The 16,175-nt window shown below is 31.3% G+C and overlaps 2 protein-coding genes across 3 annotated transcripts in view; one reads left to right on the top strand and one right to left on the bottom strand.

Moving 5' to 3' along the window:
• Window positions 1-2,370, top strand: part of LOC114335607 (putative serine protease K12H4.7) — a 69,828-nt gene extending 67,458 nt beyond the window's left edge. Inside the window, exon 7 of the mRNA XM_050659275.1 lies at window positions 108-2,370. Within this exon, the coding sequence (XP_050515232.1) occupies window positions 108-217 (110 nt within the window). The 3' untranslated portion in view covers window positions 218-2,370. The remainder of the gene's footprint in view (window positions 1-107) is intronic.
• The window catches only part of LOC126890385 (prolactin-releasing peptide receptor-like), a 1,660,146-nt gene that overhangs the window by 325,989 nt on the left and 1,317,982 nt on the right, over window positions 1-16,175 (bottom strand). The gene's annotated exons all lie outside the window — the stretch shown is intronic.

The raw sequence follows: 16,175 nt of genomic DNA, 5'->3' as shown, positions 1-16,175 counted from the left end.
TATAAATGGTTTATTTTATTTAAAGGTGTTATCGTTTTAAGTCTTTTTTGTTTTAAATTATAGGTAAATTTAGAGCAAGTTTAGTTAGCCGAATCGTTTTGTTACAGGTACTGCCCATTGTGGCGATATGCGTAATCCATCTGATGATGATAGTCCCCAACTAAAGGCAGCGAGAGTTAAAGTAGAAGAATTAATAGGGACATGGATAGATTTATAATCTTGTGTAGGTTTAAGTTGCTATAAAATTGTATATTAGGAATTATGTAGACAAGAATAGTTTAAAATATTAAATGCATAATATCTACTCCAATAACTCACCACCTTAACATTGAAACATTTTTGATGTCTCGAATTTCCTAAACCTTTTATCCGATTTGAGTGATTTTTTAATATATTAGGTTATAGCCCTATTCTTTAGAAATTTTGCTATAATAATGTTGTTCATAGAAAGGTAAATGTGATTGTATACCTGGTGTCAAAATCATAATGTTTTTTCTTAAAGTTCGGAACAGCCTGTGGAATATTCTAGCATGTATAAAATGTTGAAATTAAAACTCGTTTCTGGCCTTGAGCTTTCTTAACATTTTGTTTTTTGATTCATTTGCTTATATTCGATAAAGAAAGAGAAGAATGTACTTTTATATTACAAATGAGTTTTGTTATGTGGTTTTGATCAATATCATTTCAAATCGCGAGAGCTACTATTTCTACATCTTGGAACGTTCTAGGAGATAGCAAATACTGTCCTAGTCTTATGCCAATTATGTCCCACAAAGGTTCGATTGGGATAAGATTTGGACTATGCGGTAGCCAATTCAAATTCGGAAGATTTACCTGTTGTAAATATTCAGTTACAGGTTACAGTTCATGCAACGTGAGGTCTTGCATTATCTGGCAATAGCAAAAAATTGTTACCAATATAAGGAACCGATAGCGTGGTAGCTAAGTCCTTCGCTATGTAAAGTCACTGCTTAAACACAGTCTTCGAGGGTTAAATTCCTTGTAGGACGTTCCATTTCCACCAAACAACAAAAAAAAATTATGTGTGTGTACTTTGTATGCACGTAAGAAGTTATACTTCTATATATTTATAATCTCAACAAAATCAATATATTATCTACTTTAAACAGAGTCTTTGTATTGTGTTTAAATATTAAATTAATTTTAAAAAGAACTAAAAGAATACCAAAAAAATATGCATTGTCCGGGATGATTCGAACGTGGGACCTTCCGATCTCTAGGCGAATGCTCTATCGACGAGCTAACGAGGTTACCCTTACGTACGATTATTTCTCGGTCATAATAATGACAATCGCGGTGACACATAAATAATTGAATAAACATTTTCAATAATATTTATTACCGTACTTCCAAAGATACAAAAATTATAATAAATGTATTTACTAAGAACACTAATATTATATTCTTTTCATGCACACTTTAGTTGCGCTACATAATTTAAAAGATTTAGCGACTAACACCATACTGTCGTTGTGCACATGCGCTGGGAATATTAAAATTCCACCCTCAATCGCGCCTAAAGAAGTATAACTTCAAAAAATTGCCGACCTAATTGAAACTTTAAATAATATTATATACTAATTTTGACAATAAATCAGACACTTTTTGACTGTCAAGCATTTGACATTTATCAAATTTTTAATTTCTCATAGCCTACTTTAGGCTTGTTTATTAAACTAAGTTGAAAATAAGGATATATTGATGACAAACTTGGCTAGTTGTTAAAGTACCAAAATTTTTTATTATCCAACATAAGCTAATAAATCGAAAAACAAAATCTCAAGAAAACCTGAAGCTATTGTATAAATGCTAGAATATTTCGCAGCGTGTTGCGAAATTTAAGACACAAACAGTTTGATTTCTTCACCCGTTATACAATGACAATTTACCTGTCTGGCAACAATATCATTAAAGCGATATTTTTAAAGAATAAGACTACAACAAATTAAAAAAAACAGCTTTACGAAATTCGAGACATCAGAAATGACTCATTTTTAAGGTGGTACGTTAATTTCTTGGAGAAATGTACGAATAGTAAACAATTAACTACAGTTTAAACTATTCAGATTCATTTAAATACATTTATCGCCAACCGTGACTAAAGTCATTCATTATTGTACTCATTGGCCCTTATTTGCGACAGTAAAGTAACACTATATTGTACTAAAAGAAGAATTTTACGTTACCTGCCGCGATTTTTAATCAAATTAACCGAGATTTAATGTAAAGTGGTCGATGGCAGTAATCGATTATTTATTTGAATTAACTTAACCTTTATTTACTTTATTTATTAAAAATATTGTACAACATTTGCGATATTATCAATTACATTTATGTCAAAAAGTGAAATTCTGTAGTATTTTGTAATTATATTCATATAAAAAATATTATCCGTAGAAAAAATATTTACACATATTCGAAAAGCTGGTATTTTACTTTACCGATTTAGAAAAAAAAGAGAAACAAAACTAAGAAGATGTTAAACCTCCGAGATGTTGAATGGGGTTTATGTCTTAGCGTAGTAAAAAAAACAATTAATAAAAAATAATAAAATAACAATAATAAAAAAAATACAAAAAAAATAAATATTTACAACCAAAAAGTGTATTATTTAGATAAGAATTGTAATATGTTGGTTTGTTATGTATTTAGAGTTAGAAATACAGAAAAAATTCCTCTGATTGAAAAAAAAAATTGTTTTTGAAATAACAAAATGTCTGGCTAATCGGCTCAGCCAAGGCCATCAAATTCACACAAAAGAAATACTTAAAACCAAATTGTTACTTGTTACAAAATAAAGAAGCAAAAATTAACATAGGTCGGTCATCTAAAACGAATGGATGACAGTAAGAGGAAGGTGAAAATAGCGTGAGAACTTAAACAAGTAGAGAAAACAGATGAGGCAGGTCAATAAAAGCGTGGAACAGTGACGTAGCAGATATATTACAAAATCAGATTAAATATTTTGGCAAGAAGCAACACAAATAGCAAAGAACAAGAAAGAATGAAGAAAATTCATCAAAGGCTACAAGCAGCTACCTTGTCACCTGACGCTAGAAGTGGAATGATTATGCATGTGTATGATGTTTGCATTATTTCTCTTTGATTTGATTATATCTCGTTCCTGTCTTTGAGGGGGGGGTTCAAACATTTAAAAATAGTGGCACCGTTTTTTTAAAGAGTTACTCTTTTCCTGATATCCTTTTATTGCTGATTTCTATGTTTTCTTTCTTACGTTTCTCGCCCTAAGAACAATCCCACCCATAGTCTACCCTGCCTTAGAGCTTATTGTGTACCGGTGTTCTAAAAGTAATTCTTCGATATCTAGATCTCCATATGATGGTACACGACAATTAGACCGAAATCATTAGACCGAAAGCACCCACGTAGCAATTTTTCGACGAATTGGTTGTCAGTACAAACAAATGCACTGTATATAACGTTGCCAGAGTGGTCTTTCAGTTGTTTCGGCCAACGACCCCTACCCCGACTGGCATTACGATGTTACAACGTTAAGTAATACCTTTAGTTATATGGGCAACTGAGTTATTACTATTGTGACAACTACATATCACAGTTCAGTTTTTTCAACAATCACAACGACTTAAAAACGTTATAATGCTAAACTAATTTATGCCCATGGGTTTTCTCGCCGACTAAGTAGTTGTCTCTCACGACCCTAGGTGTAGTTCTAGATGTGTGACACGTTTGTGGCAACTTCAAAAGCAGAAAAAGAATTTACTTTAAAACCTTAATTTTTTCTTATTATTTTATATTTTATTTTGCTGGAATTTTTCGATTTATTTAACAACCTGTTTATTTGTTTTTTAATAGCTGGTTTCTCCATTGTCCATTGTTTTATCAGTAGATTTGATAACCTTAAATCTTCAGTCAGACAATCTAAAAGTCAGTTTTTACTCTTGACTCTTTCAGTAGTTTTGCTTTCAAGAAATTCTAGAAATGAGTGGATTCTTTTTAGGCCATGTAAATACAGTAAAAGCTGTGTTAACGGTTACCTGTCAAAATCGGCCACTTGTCGGTCATTTTGAAAATTCTCCAAATCAATTATATGAAGATTTCCTTATTTAGATCTGGTATTTACCATTTTCATTTCTCTGTCCATATACTAGCTGTCATTATCTAAGTCCTGAATCTTATTTTCGGTAATGACATTGGGAAATTGTAACAAAATGTCTGAAAATTAATTTAGAAATGGGGTAAATACTATTAAAAAGCAAATTTTCTTTTAGTCATAACAAAATGTTGAAATATACCAAAACCCTACTAAAAAATATTGCCTACTAGAATTTTTTAAATAATATCAAAAATATACCAAAAAAGAAGATATCTACTAAATGTGGCAACACTGTTAAGGAGAATGATGCACTTCACTTGGCACTGGTCACATGACCTCTCTCACCCAATAAGAGGGTGCGTTCTAAAATGGTTGAGATAGTCGGCCATAGTCGGCGTATTTGGTCGGCGATTGGACTCCTCGGTTGTCTCGTCCGTCTAGGGTTGGTAATAATGTATATTTTAAGTAATATTGGTAATATTGTTTAATGCACCATTTTGGTTTTTTTGGGATGTAAAAAAAATAAAAACACAAAATATAAAAAATGTAGGCATTTTCTGATACCTTTAAAAACACCATCAATACATTAAATTTATACAAAACATCTTTAACATCAATTTTGGCTTTTATATTAAAATTATGTTTTTCTAAATTTGCATATTTTTTGTTAAAAAGGTCATAAAAAATAAACGCGTGTGTTTTTTAAAGGTAAAATATCCATATTTGACGGTAATCTGAGATGCGTTTATAAATTTCACATCAGGTAATTTTGTTTAACCTTTAACTACCCGCGCATCAAGTTATCACATAACTACACGCGTGGCGTACTTTATACGCCACAAGAAAATACACTTAGAAACAGCAGATTTGTTTTTTTTTGATAAAATACACTTAGTTGTTTGTTATAAACCCTATTCGGCATTAGTGAATACTTGGAGTTCCTTCTCAGTAAGCCAATTCGGATTTATAACTGGAATCATGGAATAACTGGATTCCATGATAAATAAAATTTCTAATAAAAAATTTTTTGAAATGTGATTTTTTACAGGAGAAAAAGTATTGTTTATAAAGAAAAATATATTTTGTGCCATAATGACTAAAAAACAATTGAAATATGTATTTATATTACTACTTATATTAATATAATCGTGGCGTATATTGTCCACCACCGGAAACAACAAATAATAAACTGCAAATTACGATCTTCCCAGAACGTCGATTATAACGAAACTAAAACCAAATTGTAAAGCACATTCCAGTGATAGGTTAGAGAGATAAACAAGGTCAAAAATTAAATTTTTAAATATATTTGCAGTAGAATTCTTATATCTGGCGTACAAAATACGCCAGCGCGTGTAGTTAAAGGTTAAGTCCTTTATGTATTTATATAAATTTAAATACCTAATATGATGTCAAAATAGTTTACTTTTTATATAGGTAAAAAACATAACCAGTCCGACTCTTTGAGCAACCATTGCACGCAGGCGCTTTTTATAGTCGCTTCAGTTGTCTTATGCAACGCTTAACGTTGCCTAGGCAACGTCAAAACAACTCAAAAATCGTCCACCAAATTAGTGCAGAATTGGGTCATCTTGTAGGCAATAACAACGTGGTAACAAAACGTTCCCACGCGGTAGACAACGTTGTCGCGTCGACAAATTGCAAATTTTGCAGTAGACCGAACTCATTGGACCGAAAAGCACTTTCCCGGAACCTCACTAGACCGAAATGGTACATAAATTAAAAAAGATTGCAGTAAATTATGCTGAGATCTTGTATATCTGTCTTTTTGTTTATTTTATTATTAAAAACAAAAAAATAAACAAAAAACAAAGCAAAAAACAACCTCTAAACTATTTTTAGTACATATTTAATTTTTAGTATTGTACATATTAAATAAAAAATAAACCAACACGAATAAAAACAAAAAAATAAACAAAAACCAAAGCAAAAAACAAATTTCAAACTATTTTTAGTATTTAATTTTTAGTATTGTACATAATAAATAAAAATTTAGCAAAAACAAATAAAAACAAAAAGATTAACAAAAAGCTAGGCATAACAACAACCTCTAAACTCGCCAGTACTTTGTGCTGTCAGTCCTAAGCCTGAATAAATGGAGAAGGGAGGCTGATGTTACCCTTGCTCAGATTACAGTCCTGTTTGAACACCTTGTATTATGTATCCAATGCTTTTAGGTCTCCTGATTTTCAGTCTCCTACTGTTCGGTCTAGTGAGGTTTCGGTAAAGTGCTTTTCGGTCTAATGAGTTCGGTCTACTGCTTTCGGTTTAATGATTTCGGCCTCTTTACAGTAAACCAGGTATGCTACATAGTATCTATAAATTTCCTTTCATTTGTCGATTTTCCTGTTTTTTCCGCTACGCTGTATTAAATTTTGGTATTATTAACGAACAAGGTCATACTTAGCCAGCATGTTATTTATAATAAGAAACATTATTCCTAATTCAGTGATTAAAATATCAATTTCCAGATTTAACAGTTGTTCAGTAAATCTTGTCTTTATCTAGACGTTCTCCCCGTATTGAAAATTTACGGATTTAGTAAATTCACGTGAAATATAAATTCACATGCGCCAGTAAATAATCTATTCCACTAAATCAGCTTGATGGCATTCTAATCGGCTTTGGATTTCTCAGCAGTTCTCTTTAAATGCTTTCCATCTTTTATTTGTAGGGATTTTATGTGAAGAGGGCTGCGAAGTAAAAATCGCTGTAGATGTTGGCATTAAACAAATTGCAATGTATAATTCCACTGCTCTTAAATAAGGGATACCCTAAGTGTAAATGCTTTTTACGAGTTTGCTTTGACGTAGAATTCGAAGCACTTTCCTCAAATAAAGTAGAACCGCATTTCAGGATGAGTTCGATTTAAGGGTTAGTCAGCTCTTGTTGAATCGAGTAATTTTTCTAGTGGAGATTTGACCACTTAGATAAATGTTTCATAATGTAATGGCTGTAATAAATACTAAAACGTCGCTCTCCTGTTGAATGATATAACTACCAAGAAAATGATAAAACTATGGAACTTTCTACCGGAATATTCCTCAGGTATACTTTTTTTATAGAGCACTGAGAATACACTAATTAAAAATGTAGTACTGTTAACTTATAAAAATAGTTCTTTTTTTCTTCTGCTTCTTCTTCTTCGTCTGGCCATTCACGTCCACATCTGAACATAAGCCTCTTGAAGTCTTTCTTTCCATTGTTTTTTGTTGTACGCTACTTGTAGCCAATTTTTCCCGGCAGTTCGTTTCAGATCATCTGTCCATCTCATAGGACAGGAGGTCTGCCTCTGGGTCTTTTGTGTTGGTATGGTCTCCAGGTTAGAATTGTTCTGTGTCATTCGTTTGAATCGCTCCTAGCTACATGTCCAGCGTATTCCCATTTCAATTTTAATGATTTTTGTACCATATCGGTGACTTTGGTTTTCTGTCTTATCCATGTGTTTGTTTTCCTGTACTTAAATGATATGCCAAACATTGCTATTTCCATAAGAGGAATGATTGCGATGGAAAGAGCAATAAAAATAGTTACCAATACTAAAAGCAGAAGTCAATAACAAGTATATACCAACAATAGCCGAATGAGGAACAGACCAACGGAAATTTCATACCCAATACATATGCAACAAAAAACACCACACAAAACACACGAAGGACTAAACAAAGATTAAATTTTTAATTAAATGAATAAAGTGATTTTAAAATTATTGTTAAATTTATGAATTTGAGAATGGCATTTAATTTAATTTTGAATTCAATTTTTCAACAATTACGACTGCGAAACAGATTACACGAACAAATTAACACAAAATAACACACAAAAACAGTTAGACTTTGATATCTCTAGGGGGGGCATCCATAAAATACGTCGTTGAGAAGAGGGAGGGGGGGCTTGCTTATTACGACGGAATACGACAGGGGGGAGGGGGGTATGAGTGACCATTCGACGTCGTTTAATATATTGGTAGCTATATTTAAATTTGTCGCTATTGTGTCTATAAAAATAATTTTTTACTAGCTTCTACCAGCATTAAAGTATCAGATATTCATATAAAAACGTATAGTTTTTGATATGAAATTGAAAATAGAACAAAACGTTTACGAATAAATATACCTTTGTTAAAATTAAAAACAATAATTCTATTATAGATACTTTTATCGCATACTTTTTATTTCGTTTTTATTATCAGTCACAGCGTTAAAATAATATTAGGTACCTAGCACTTTTGTACAGGACAGCAAAACAATAAGACATTGTTCTTTGGGTTTAAACAATCGCTTCTATATACAGAACAACGGCTGGAAGCAAAAAATATTAAATTCAATTTAATATTTGTCAATGTTAGTTCATTTATGTGCTGTATATGTGTGTGAAACAACAGTTCTGAAGAACGAATAGAAATAAAATGGCATCGAAATCAAAACAAAATAAATATCAAGATTTATCTGATGCAGTTAAGAAAGCATACCCCGATAAAAGTGGTGTTTTTTGTCAAAATAAGGCTAATGAGTTGCGGAGTGAATTGAAAAAAAAGTACGCAGATATTAATGACCTACCTACATAATAATACCGATTTGGAAATAAAAAAATTATTGGAATCAGCGACAAAAAGGAAGGCTGCGTTTACAAACTTTTTTGTTACAGTAAGTACCTTTTAAATTTATGATTAATGTTAAGAATAACAAATCACAGTAAAAAAATATTTTAGAAATATTAGTTACTCTGGATAAATAAAAATAATTCGTTTTTTCGCCGAGTCTTTTATAAACAATTATTATCTAACTAATTAGTATGATTCTTTAAAATGAAAATTTAACTACAAGTAGTCAAGTTTTAAATCTATTAAAATATTTATCAAATGTTCATCTGTTTATTTTTCACTTAACAAACGTTCAGAAAATATAATCTATAATTCTAAAATATCATTAATTTTGTTAAAATGGTAATAATATAACCTGGTATATTGTTTTCTCATTTAATATTTAATTGATAATTTATTGACTGATACGCCTTAATATTGTTTGTTATACCTATTATTAAAATTTGTAAACTTAATCTTAAATATAATATTAATATCAAAATTATACAGGGTGTAGCAAAGAGGTCGGTCATAAATTACATCACATATTCTGGTGCCAAAAATAGTTTGATACCTTTGTACAAATGTGCACATAAAAAAGTTACAGCCCTTTGAAGTTACAAAATGAAAATCGATTTTTTCCAATTAGTACGTTTTTTCACGGTTTTTGCTGTTAAATTTTAAAGAACTAGTTGAATTGACATGAAATTTGGCATACGCATAGCTAACATGTCTAAGAAAAAAGGTGATATTGTGCAGATGTGTGCTTTTGCCTTGGGGGTGAGTATCACCCCTCTTTGGGGGTGAAAAAATGTACGTTTAAAATAAGTCCGGAACTGGATAAACTGACTGAAGTCACTACTTTTCGAGTTATTTGCGAGTGCATATGTTCATTTTTCAACAAAACAAAACACGTTTTAGACGATTTTTCGCTAATAATTCAAAAAGTAAGTATTTTATTGAAAAAACCATTCGTAGCAAAAATAAAGCCTGTAAAAAATGAAAAAAATATATGCAAGTATATGCAAGAGGCCTTCTAGTAGAAGAAGGGTTAGGTAATGAAAAACAGGTTCATATTCGCCCAATTACAAAAAGAATATGTTAACGTGAAATATCCAAAAAATGAAGCACTTTTTGGGGAAAACTCATTACAACTTTTTTAAAGTGTTTAAAAAAGCTTTATTTTGGTTTTCGTAAAAAAAGTTTCTAGCATCAAATGGAAGAAAATTACGCTCAAAATAAAGTTAGTAACTTGTGTTTTGGCAAAAAAAATTGGGAAAATCACCCCATAATTAGCAACTTTTAATGAAATTAATCGTTACCGCTTCATAAGTTGCTTTACTTATGTTGTGTTTATATGATCTGTAAGTTTCATCGATTCAAATTTTTAAACAAAATTGGTTTTAGAGTAAAATTTTTAATTTTGGAAAAAATGTTCTTTTCAGAAAATAACTTAAAAACCATTAGAGTTACCAAAAATCTCAAAAAAGTAAAAAAAAGTCGACTTGGCTTTTCTGAATATTTTGTGTTTCTTTGTCTTTATGTAAGAAAAATTGGTTAAGATTTGGTGTTTCTAAATTTGCATACACTCGTGATTTAGTGACTCGTTCAAGCCCTTTCAAAAATAAGGACTTTGAACCGATGAAACCTACAGATCATATAAACAATACATACACGAGTAAAGCAACTTGTGAAGTGGTAAGGATGAAGTTCATTTGAGATGCTAATTAGGGTGATTTTCACAATTTTTTTGACAAAAAAAAAGGAACCAACTTTATTTTGAGCGTAACTGTTTACTTTTGATGCTAGAACTTTTTATTATAAAACAAAAATAAAGCTCTTTTTAAACACTTTAAAAAAGTTGTAATGAGTTTTCCCCAAAAACTGCTTAATTTTTTGGTTATTTCACGTTAAAATATTCGATTTGGAATTTAACGAATATGGCCTATTTTTCATTAGCTATAACTCTGCTTCTACTACGTCCAGAGACCTAATATATACACCATTTTTTTCACTTTTTTATGGGCTATATTTTTGATTGGAATGTTTTTTTCGACAAAATACTTACTTCTTGAGTTATTTGCGAAAAAAAGTCTAAGAACGTGGTTATTTTTTTTGAAAAATGAACATTTTTCACTCCCAATTAATTCAAAAAGTATTGACTTGTTTAAAAAACTCTATAGAACAAAAGTTGCTTAGAATTAGTAGTTTAACCATTTCCAGACTTATTGTGGACGAATATTGTTTTACCCCCGAAAGAGGTGAAACTCACCCCTAGGGCAAAAGCACACATCGGCACAAAATCACTTTTTCTTTGACTTGTCTATGCAAAATTTTATGTCAATCCAAGCGGTTCTTTAAAATTTACAGGTTTTGCAATATTTTACCGTTAGCGAAAGTACTAATATATCGAAAAGTAGAGATTTTATATTTAAAATGGATATGTGGCTTTCTTATGGCAGGAACATCTTAAAAAAAAAACAACAGTGAAATTTGAGTATCTCATAAAAATTTTATTGGAATTTTGTTCCCTTAAACTCCCAAATGTTTGTGTACGTTCCAATTATTATTATTGTGGTACCATTAGTTAAACACAATGTTTTAAAACTTTTTTGCCCCTTAGTACTTTCTTGATAAGCCAGTTTTTATCGAGATTCAACTTCTTTTTTAATACGTTACAAAATTTCTGAGTACATAACAAACTGTAAATTATAGAAAAAATTTCATATTATTACCCGTTTTTTATAATGTTAACCATTTACAAGTATGTGCTGGATTTTACAAATATTCAAAATATCTCGATAAAAACTGGCTTATCCAAAAGGAACTAAGAAGCAAAAAATACATTGTGTTTAGCTAAGGGTACCACAATAATAATTTAATTGGAACGTACACAATATTTTGGGTGGTTTAAGAGAATAAAACCCCCATAAAATTTTTATGGGGTGTCCAAATTAAACTAATTTTTTCTTAAGATACTACTGCCATAAGGAAGCCACAAATCCATTTTCAATATAAAATCTGAAACAGTTTTCGATTACAGTCGAACCCGCTTATTGGAATAGCCTTCGCGCCGAGCGAAAGTATTCCTATAACAGGGATATTCTAATAACCGATCATATGTGCATAGTAAAAACGTTTTGGGACCTCAAATTTTTATTCCTTTAGCCGGGATATTCCTTTAACCGGTATTCTAATAAGCGGGTTCGACTGTATATATGTTGGAAAAAATCGATTTTCATTTTGTAACTTCAAAGGGCTGTAACTTTTTTATGTGCGGATTTGTACTAAGGTAAGTAAGGTTCAATCAAAGTATTTTTGGTCTAAGAGTATGTGATTTAATTTATGACCTACCTTTTATCTTATAATATAGTCTATCAATAAAATAATTTCATTTTTTCCTAGGCATCGAAAAAACCTAGAGGAAATGAAACTATTTCCGAAACAAAAGGTCTTTCAAAAATTTTGGATCCAAATAATTTTGAAGCGGTTGATTCGTCTTCCAAAGATGTTAATACCAGTGCATCAACTACTTCTATTAATATTGAAAATTCCTCAGAAAAATCGTATCCATGTCCTGCCCAAAGTAAACTAAAATCCGAAATTAATGAAAATGAACATCAACTCAATGCTTTGCTTTTAATGGAAAAATCTGGTTTAGCTACTGATGAGATAAAACAAAAAATTAAAAAAATTACTGATGATTTACAATTAAAAAAAAAGACATTTAAGAAAATTAATAGCTGATCAAGAATTTCAACGTAATTTCCGGAAAGACAAAAAAAATAGAGAGGAAGAAGTATGCCGTGTAGCCCCTGAAGCAGTTAATATATTAAAAATTCAGAAAAAAGTTGGTCGACCATCAATAGAAAATGATGCAAAAAATAGTCATTTAAAAATAGACTTATTCGATACAATAAGTGAGATAGTAAATAATAGTTGTGGAGCTGATGGTCGTCGGCGAACAGAAATGCTGAGATACTGCCAGACTTTAGACGATTTACATAAAAAATTGCTGGAATTTGGGTTCAGCATAAGTAGAAGTGCCACTTATACCAGACTTATACCTCATAGGCATAATACTAAAGAAGGAAAGAGACACGTCAATACGGTACCAGTAAAGCTAGTAAAGGCACAAACATCTGAACATAAAGTTCATATCGATACCCATTTTTGTGTTGCAACAATAAGAGATCTTGAATCTCTTACTTCATTTCTTGGACCAAATCAAGTATTTTTTCTTTCGCAAGATAACAAAGCAGCGGTCCCCATAGGAATAACCGCTGCTCACAAACAAAGATCAGTACTAATGTCATTGGAATATAAAATTACTTTGCCAGATCATGATTGGGTAAAAGGTTCAAAGCAGAAACTTACGCCTTCAGTGTACGCTGGGATTGTAATTAAGGAAAATGGATTGGGTGATCCTAGTGCAGTGACTTACTCAGGGCCTATATTTATAGTAACTCGAAGCGCGAAACATGACACTGCCGACGCTGGTATACATGCATACGATTTTGAAAAACTTTTAGAGTCAGATTTGTTTACACCTTTCTGTAAAACCAAATGTGGATCTATAAAACCTGTTCTCATTATATCATCAGATGGAGGACCAGACGAAAATCCTCGTTATGAAAAGGTAATAAAATTTGCAATATCCCATTTTAAAAAGTTCAACCTTGATGCTCTATTTTTGGTAACAAATGCACCAGGAAGAAGCGCATTCAATCGTGTTGAACGGAGAACGGCACCATTGAGCCATGCTCTTGCTGGCATAATTTTAGATTATGATCATTATGGAAGCCATGTAGATAATCAAGGAAAGACAATAGACCATGAACTGGAAAAAAAGAACTTTAAACACGCTGGAGAGACTTTGAGTGAAATTTGGTCTAATTTAGTAATTGATAAGTACCCAGTAGAAGCCATCTATCTTGAAGACAAAAGTTGTAATGCTACTAATATAGAGATAGATCAAATATGGTTCGCGAATCATGTGCGATCGTCGCAATATTTATTGCAAATTATTAAATGCAATTCCAAAGAATGCTGTGGGGATTTCCGGAGTAATATAAAAAATGTACTCCCTGATTTTCTTCCTCCTCCAATAAAAATTAAGCAGACAGACCAAGGCATAACATTAACTGCAATAAATGATCCAAACGGAAAATTTTCACCTTTATTTGTACGAATTGCAACAAACTTAAAGCCGAAAACTACAGAATATATGCAGGTAAGCAATTTCATAAATGCAGTTTTTTTTATCAAAAATTACATTACGTTATATTTTTCAGATCCCTTACGATTTTTACTGTCCTTCAGTTCAATCCCAATTGGAGGAACATATTTGTGTAAAATGTGGAATATATTTTCCGGCCAAAAAAACTGTAGAACTACATGGATCAAAAGTCCATGGAAAAAAACAGAATATTCGTTCAATATGCAGTCGAGTTCGCCCAATAAAAATTGCTAAATATAGAGAATCTGAAGCTTTGTGTCTTTTGAAAGATTCTGATGAATCTGAATATTTAGAATGGATCGACGTAGAAAATATTGATCCTGAAGTGACTTTCCCCGTAGAAATTAAAGAAGAAGAAAAAAATAATATGATTAATAATATCAGTGAATGGTTGGGAAAAGAAAAAGACTTTTAAAATTATTTATTTATAAGTAGTAACGTATGTTATAAAGTATATGTGCTTAACTAAATACTGTATTCATATATTTTTTATTAAATTAAATTATTTTTAAGTGAATTATTAATTTTAATTACTTAAGAAGGTAGGCGCAAAATCTTGGTCCAATGCTATTTAAATGTATTTATTTTTTTCGAATACTAAGAAAACTAATAAAGATTTTTGAAAAATTTAAACGCAGATTGAAAGACTACATTATTGCCGAGGGCCAAAAGTTCCTGAAAACATCTATAATGTTTATTTTAATAAGTTACAGGGGTTTAAAAGAAAATTTAGTCTGATTTTTCATTTCCAATATTTCATTCAAAAGAAACCTTTTGTTTATTCTAAGGGACTTTTAGCTCTCGGTAATAATGTAATATTTTATTCTACGTTTAAATTTTTCAAATGTATTTATTAGTTATCTCAGGATTAGAAAATAATTAATGCATTTAAATAGCATTGGACCAAGATTGTACGCGTACCCCCTCATATTTGATTTAAAAAAACCAGAAATAATATTGATTTTTTTTAAATCAATGAAGGGGGGTCGTGAGTTGCAATGACGACGTCGACATGGGGGGGGGTCGTCTCTAAACGACGAATTACGACGGAGGGGGGGGGGGGTAGGGTATTAAAAAGTCCAAATTTTTTACGACGTAGTTTATGGATGCCCCCTAGGGTAGGGTGACCAAACCGTAAATTTGAAAAAACGGGTTACGTCCAAGGAGCATTTAGGGATGCTACCATCCAGCTGAAGGGGGAGCCGAGGGGCCTTTATCGATACGTAATTATGTCAACCTATTTTTCGTGACACTGAGGTGGTTTTTTATCTTCATCGGTTCATTTTTTAATTTTTTCACTTGACAAAATCCACTAATGGGCATGGTGTATGATCAAATAGAAAAATATTATTGATGCCAATGCTTTTTTTTAAGTAGCAAATAGTTTCTTCAATTTGTTCCCAATAGGGGATCTCATTCAAAAGCATCGTTTTAAACTTTGAGAACGTAGAAAAACGGTACACTCCAGTTTTCAAGATACCATATGCAGGTTTCATAACAGTAATTAACTTTAGATCTGAAGTTAATTTTGCTTTAGTTCATACTATACCACTAACCACTATATACACTAAGTTTCAAAATTAACGCACCACCTTAAAAATCTGACATTTTTGATGTCTCGTATTTCCTATACCTGGTATCCGATTTTAGTGATTTTTTTAATATGTTATAGCTTCATTCTTTAAGAATATCGGTGTAGTAATATTGTTGCTAAACAGACAAGTATCATTGTATACCGGGTGTAAAAATGATAGTGTGTTTTTTCCTCAAAGTTTGGAACACCCTGTGGAATATTCTAGCGGATATAAAATATTGAAAATAAAACTAAACTGCACCCTTAGCCTTTGTTAACATTTTGCTTTTTGATTAATTCGCTTATGTTGGATAATAAAAAAAATCAGGTACTTTAATAACTAGCAACCTTCTTCATCAATACAGGGTGTTTTAAATAAGTGCGACAAACTTTAAGGAGTAATTCTGCACGAAAACATAATTACCGTTTGCTTTATAAACATATGTCCGCAAATCCATCGTTTCCGAGATACGGGATGTTGAATTTTTTCTTACAAACGGACGATTTATTTATTGCTCTAAAACCGATTGCGATATGCAATTGAAATTTGGTAGGTTTTAAGATGTAGTTATTGCGCATTACTTTGGCATACAATTAGTAGTTTTATATTCACCATTGGCGTGCATACGAGTAATATAACCGGGTATTATGACCCGTATGCACG

Source organism: Diabrotica virgifera, chromosome 8 (assembly GCF_917563875.1).
Source record: "Diabrotica virgifera virgifera chromosome 8, PGI_DIABVI_V3a".
In the NCBI taxonomy this organism is placed as follows: domain Eukaryota; kingdom Metazoa; phylum Arthropoda; class Insecta; order Coleoptera; family Chrysomelidae; genus Diabrotica; species Diabrotica virgifera.
The sequence above is the reverse complement of the archived record's forward strand: the minus strand, read 5'-3'. Positions and strand labels throughout refer to the sequence as shown.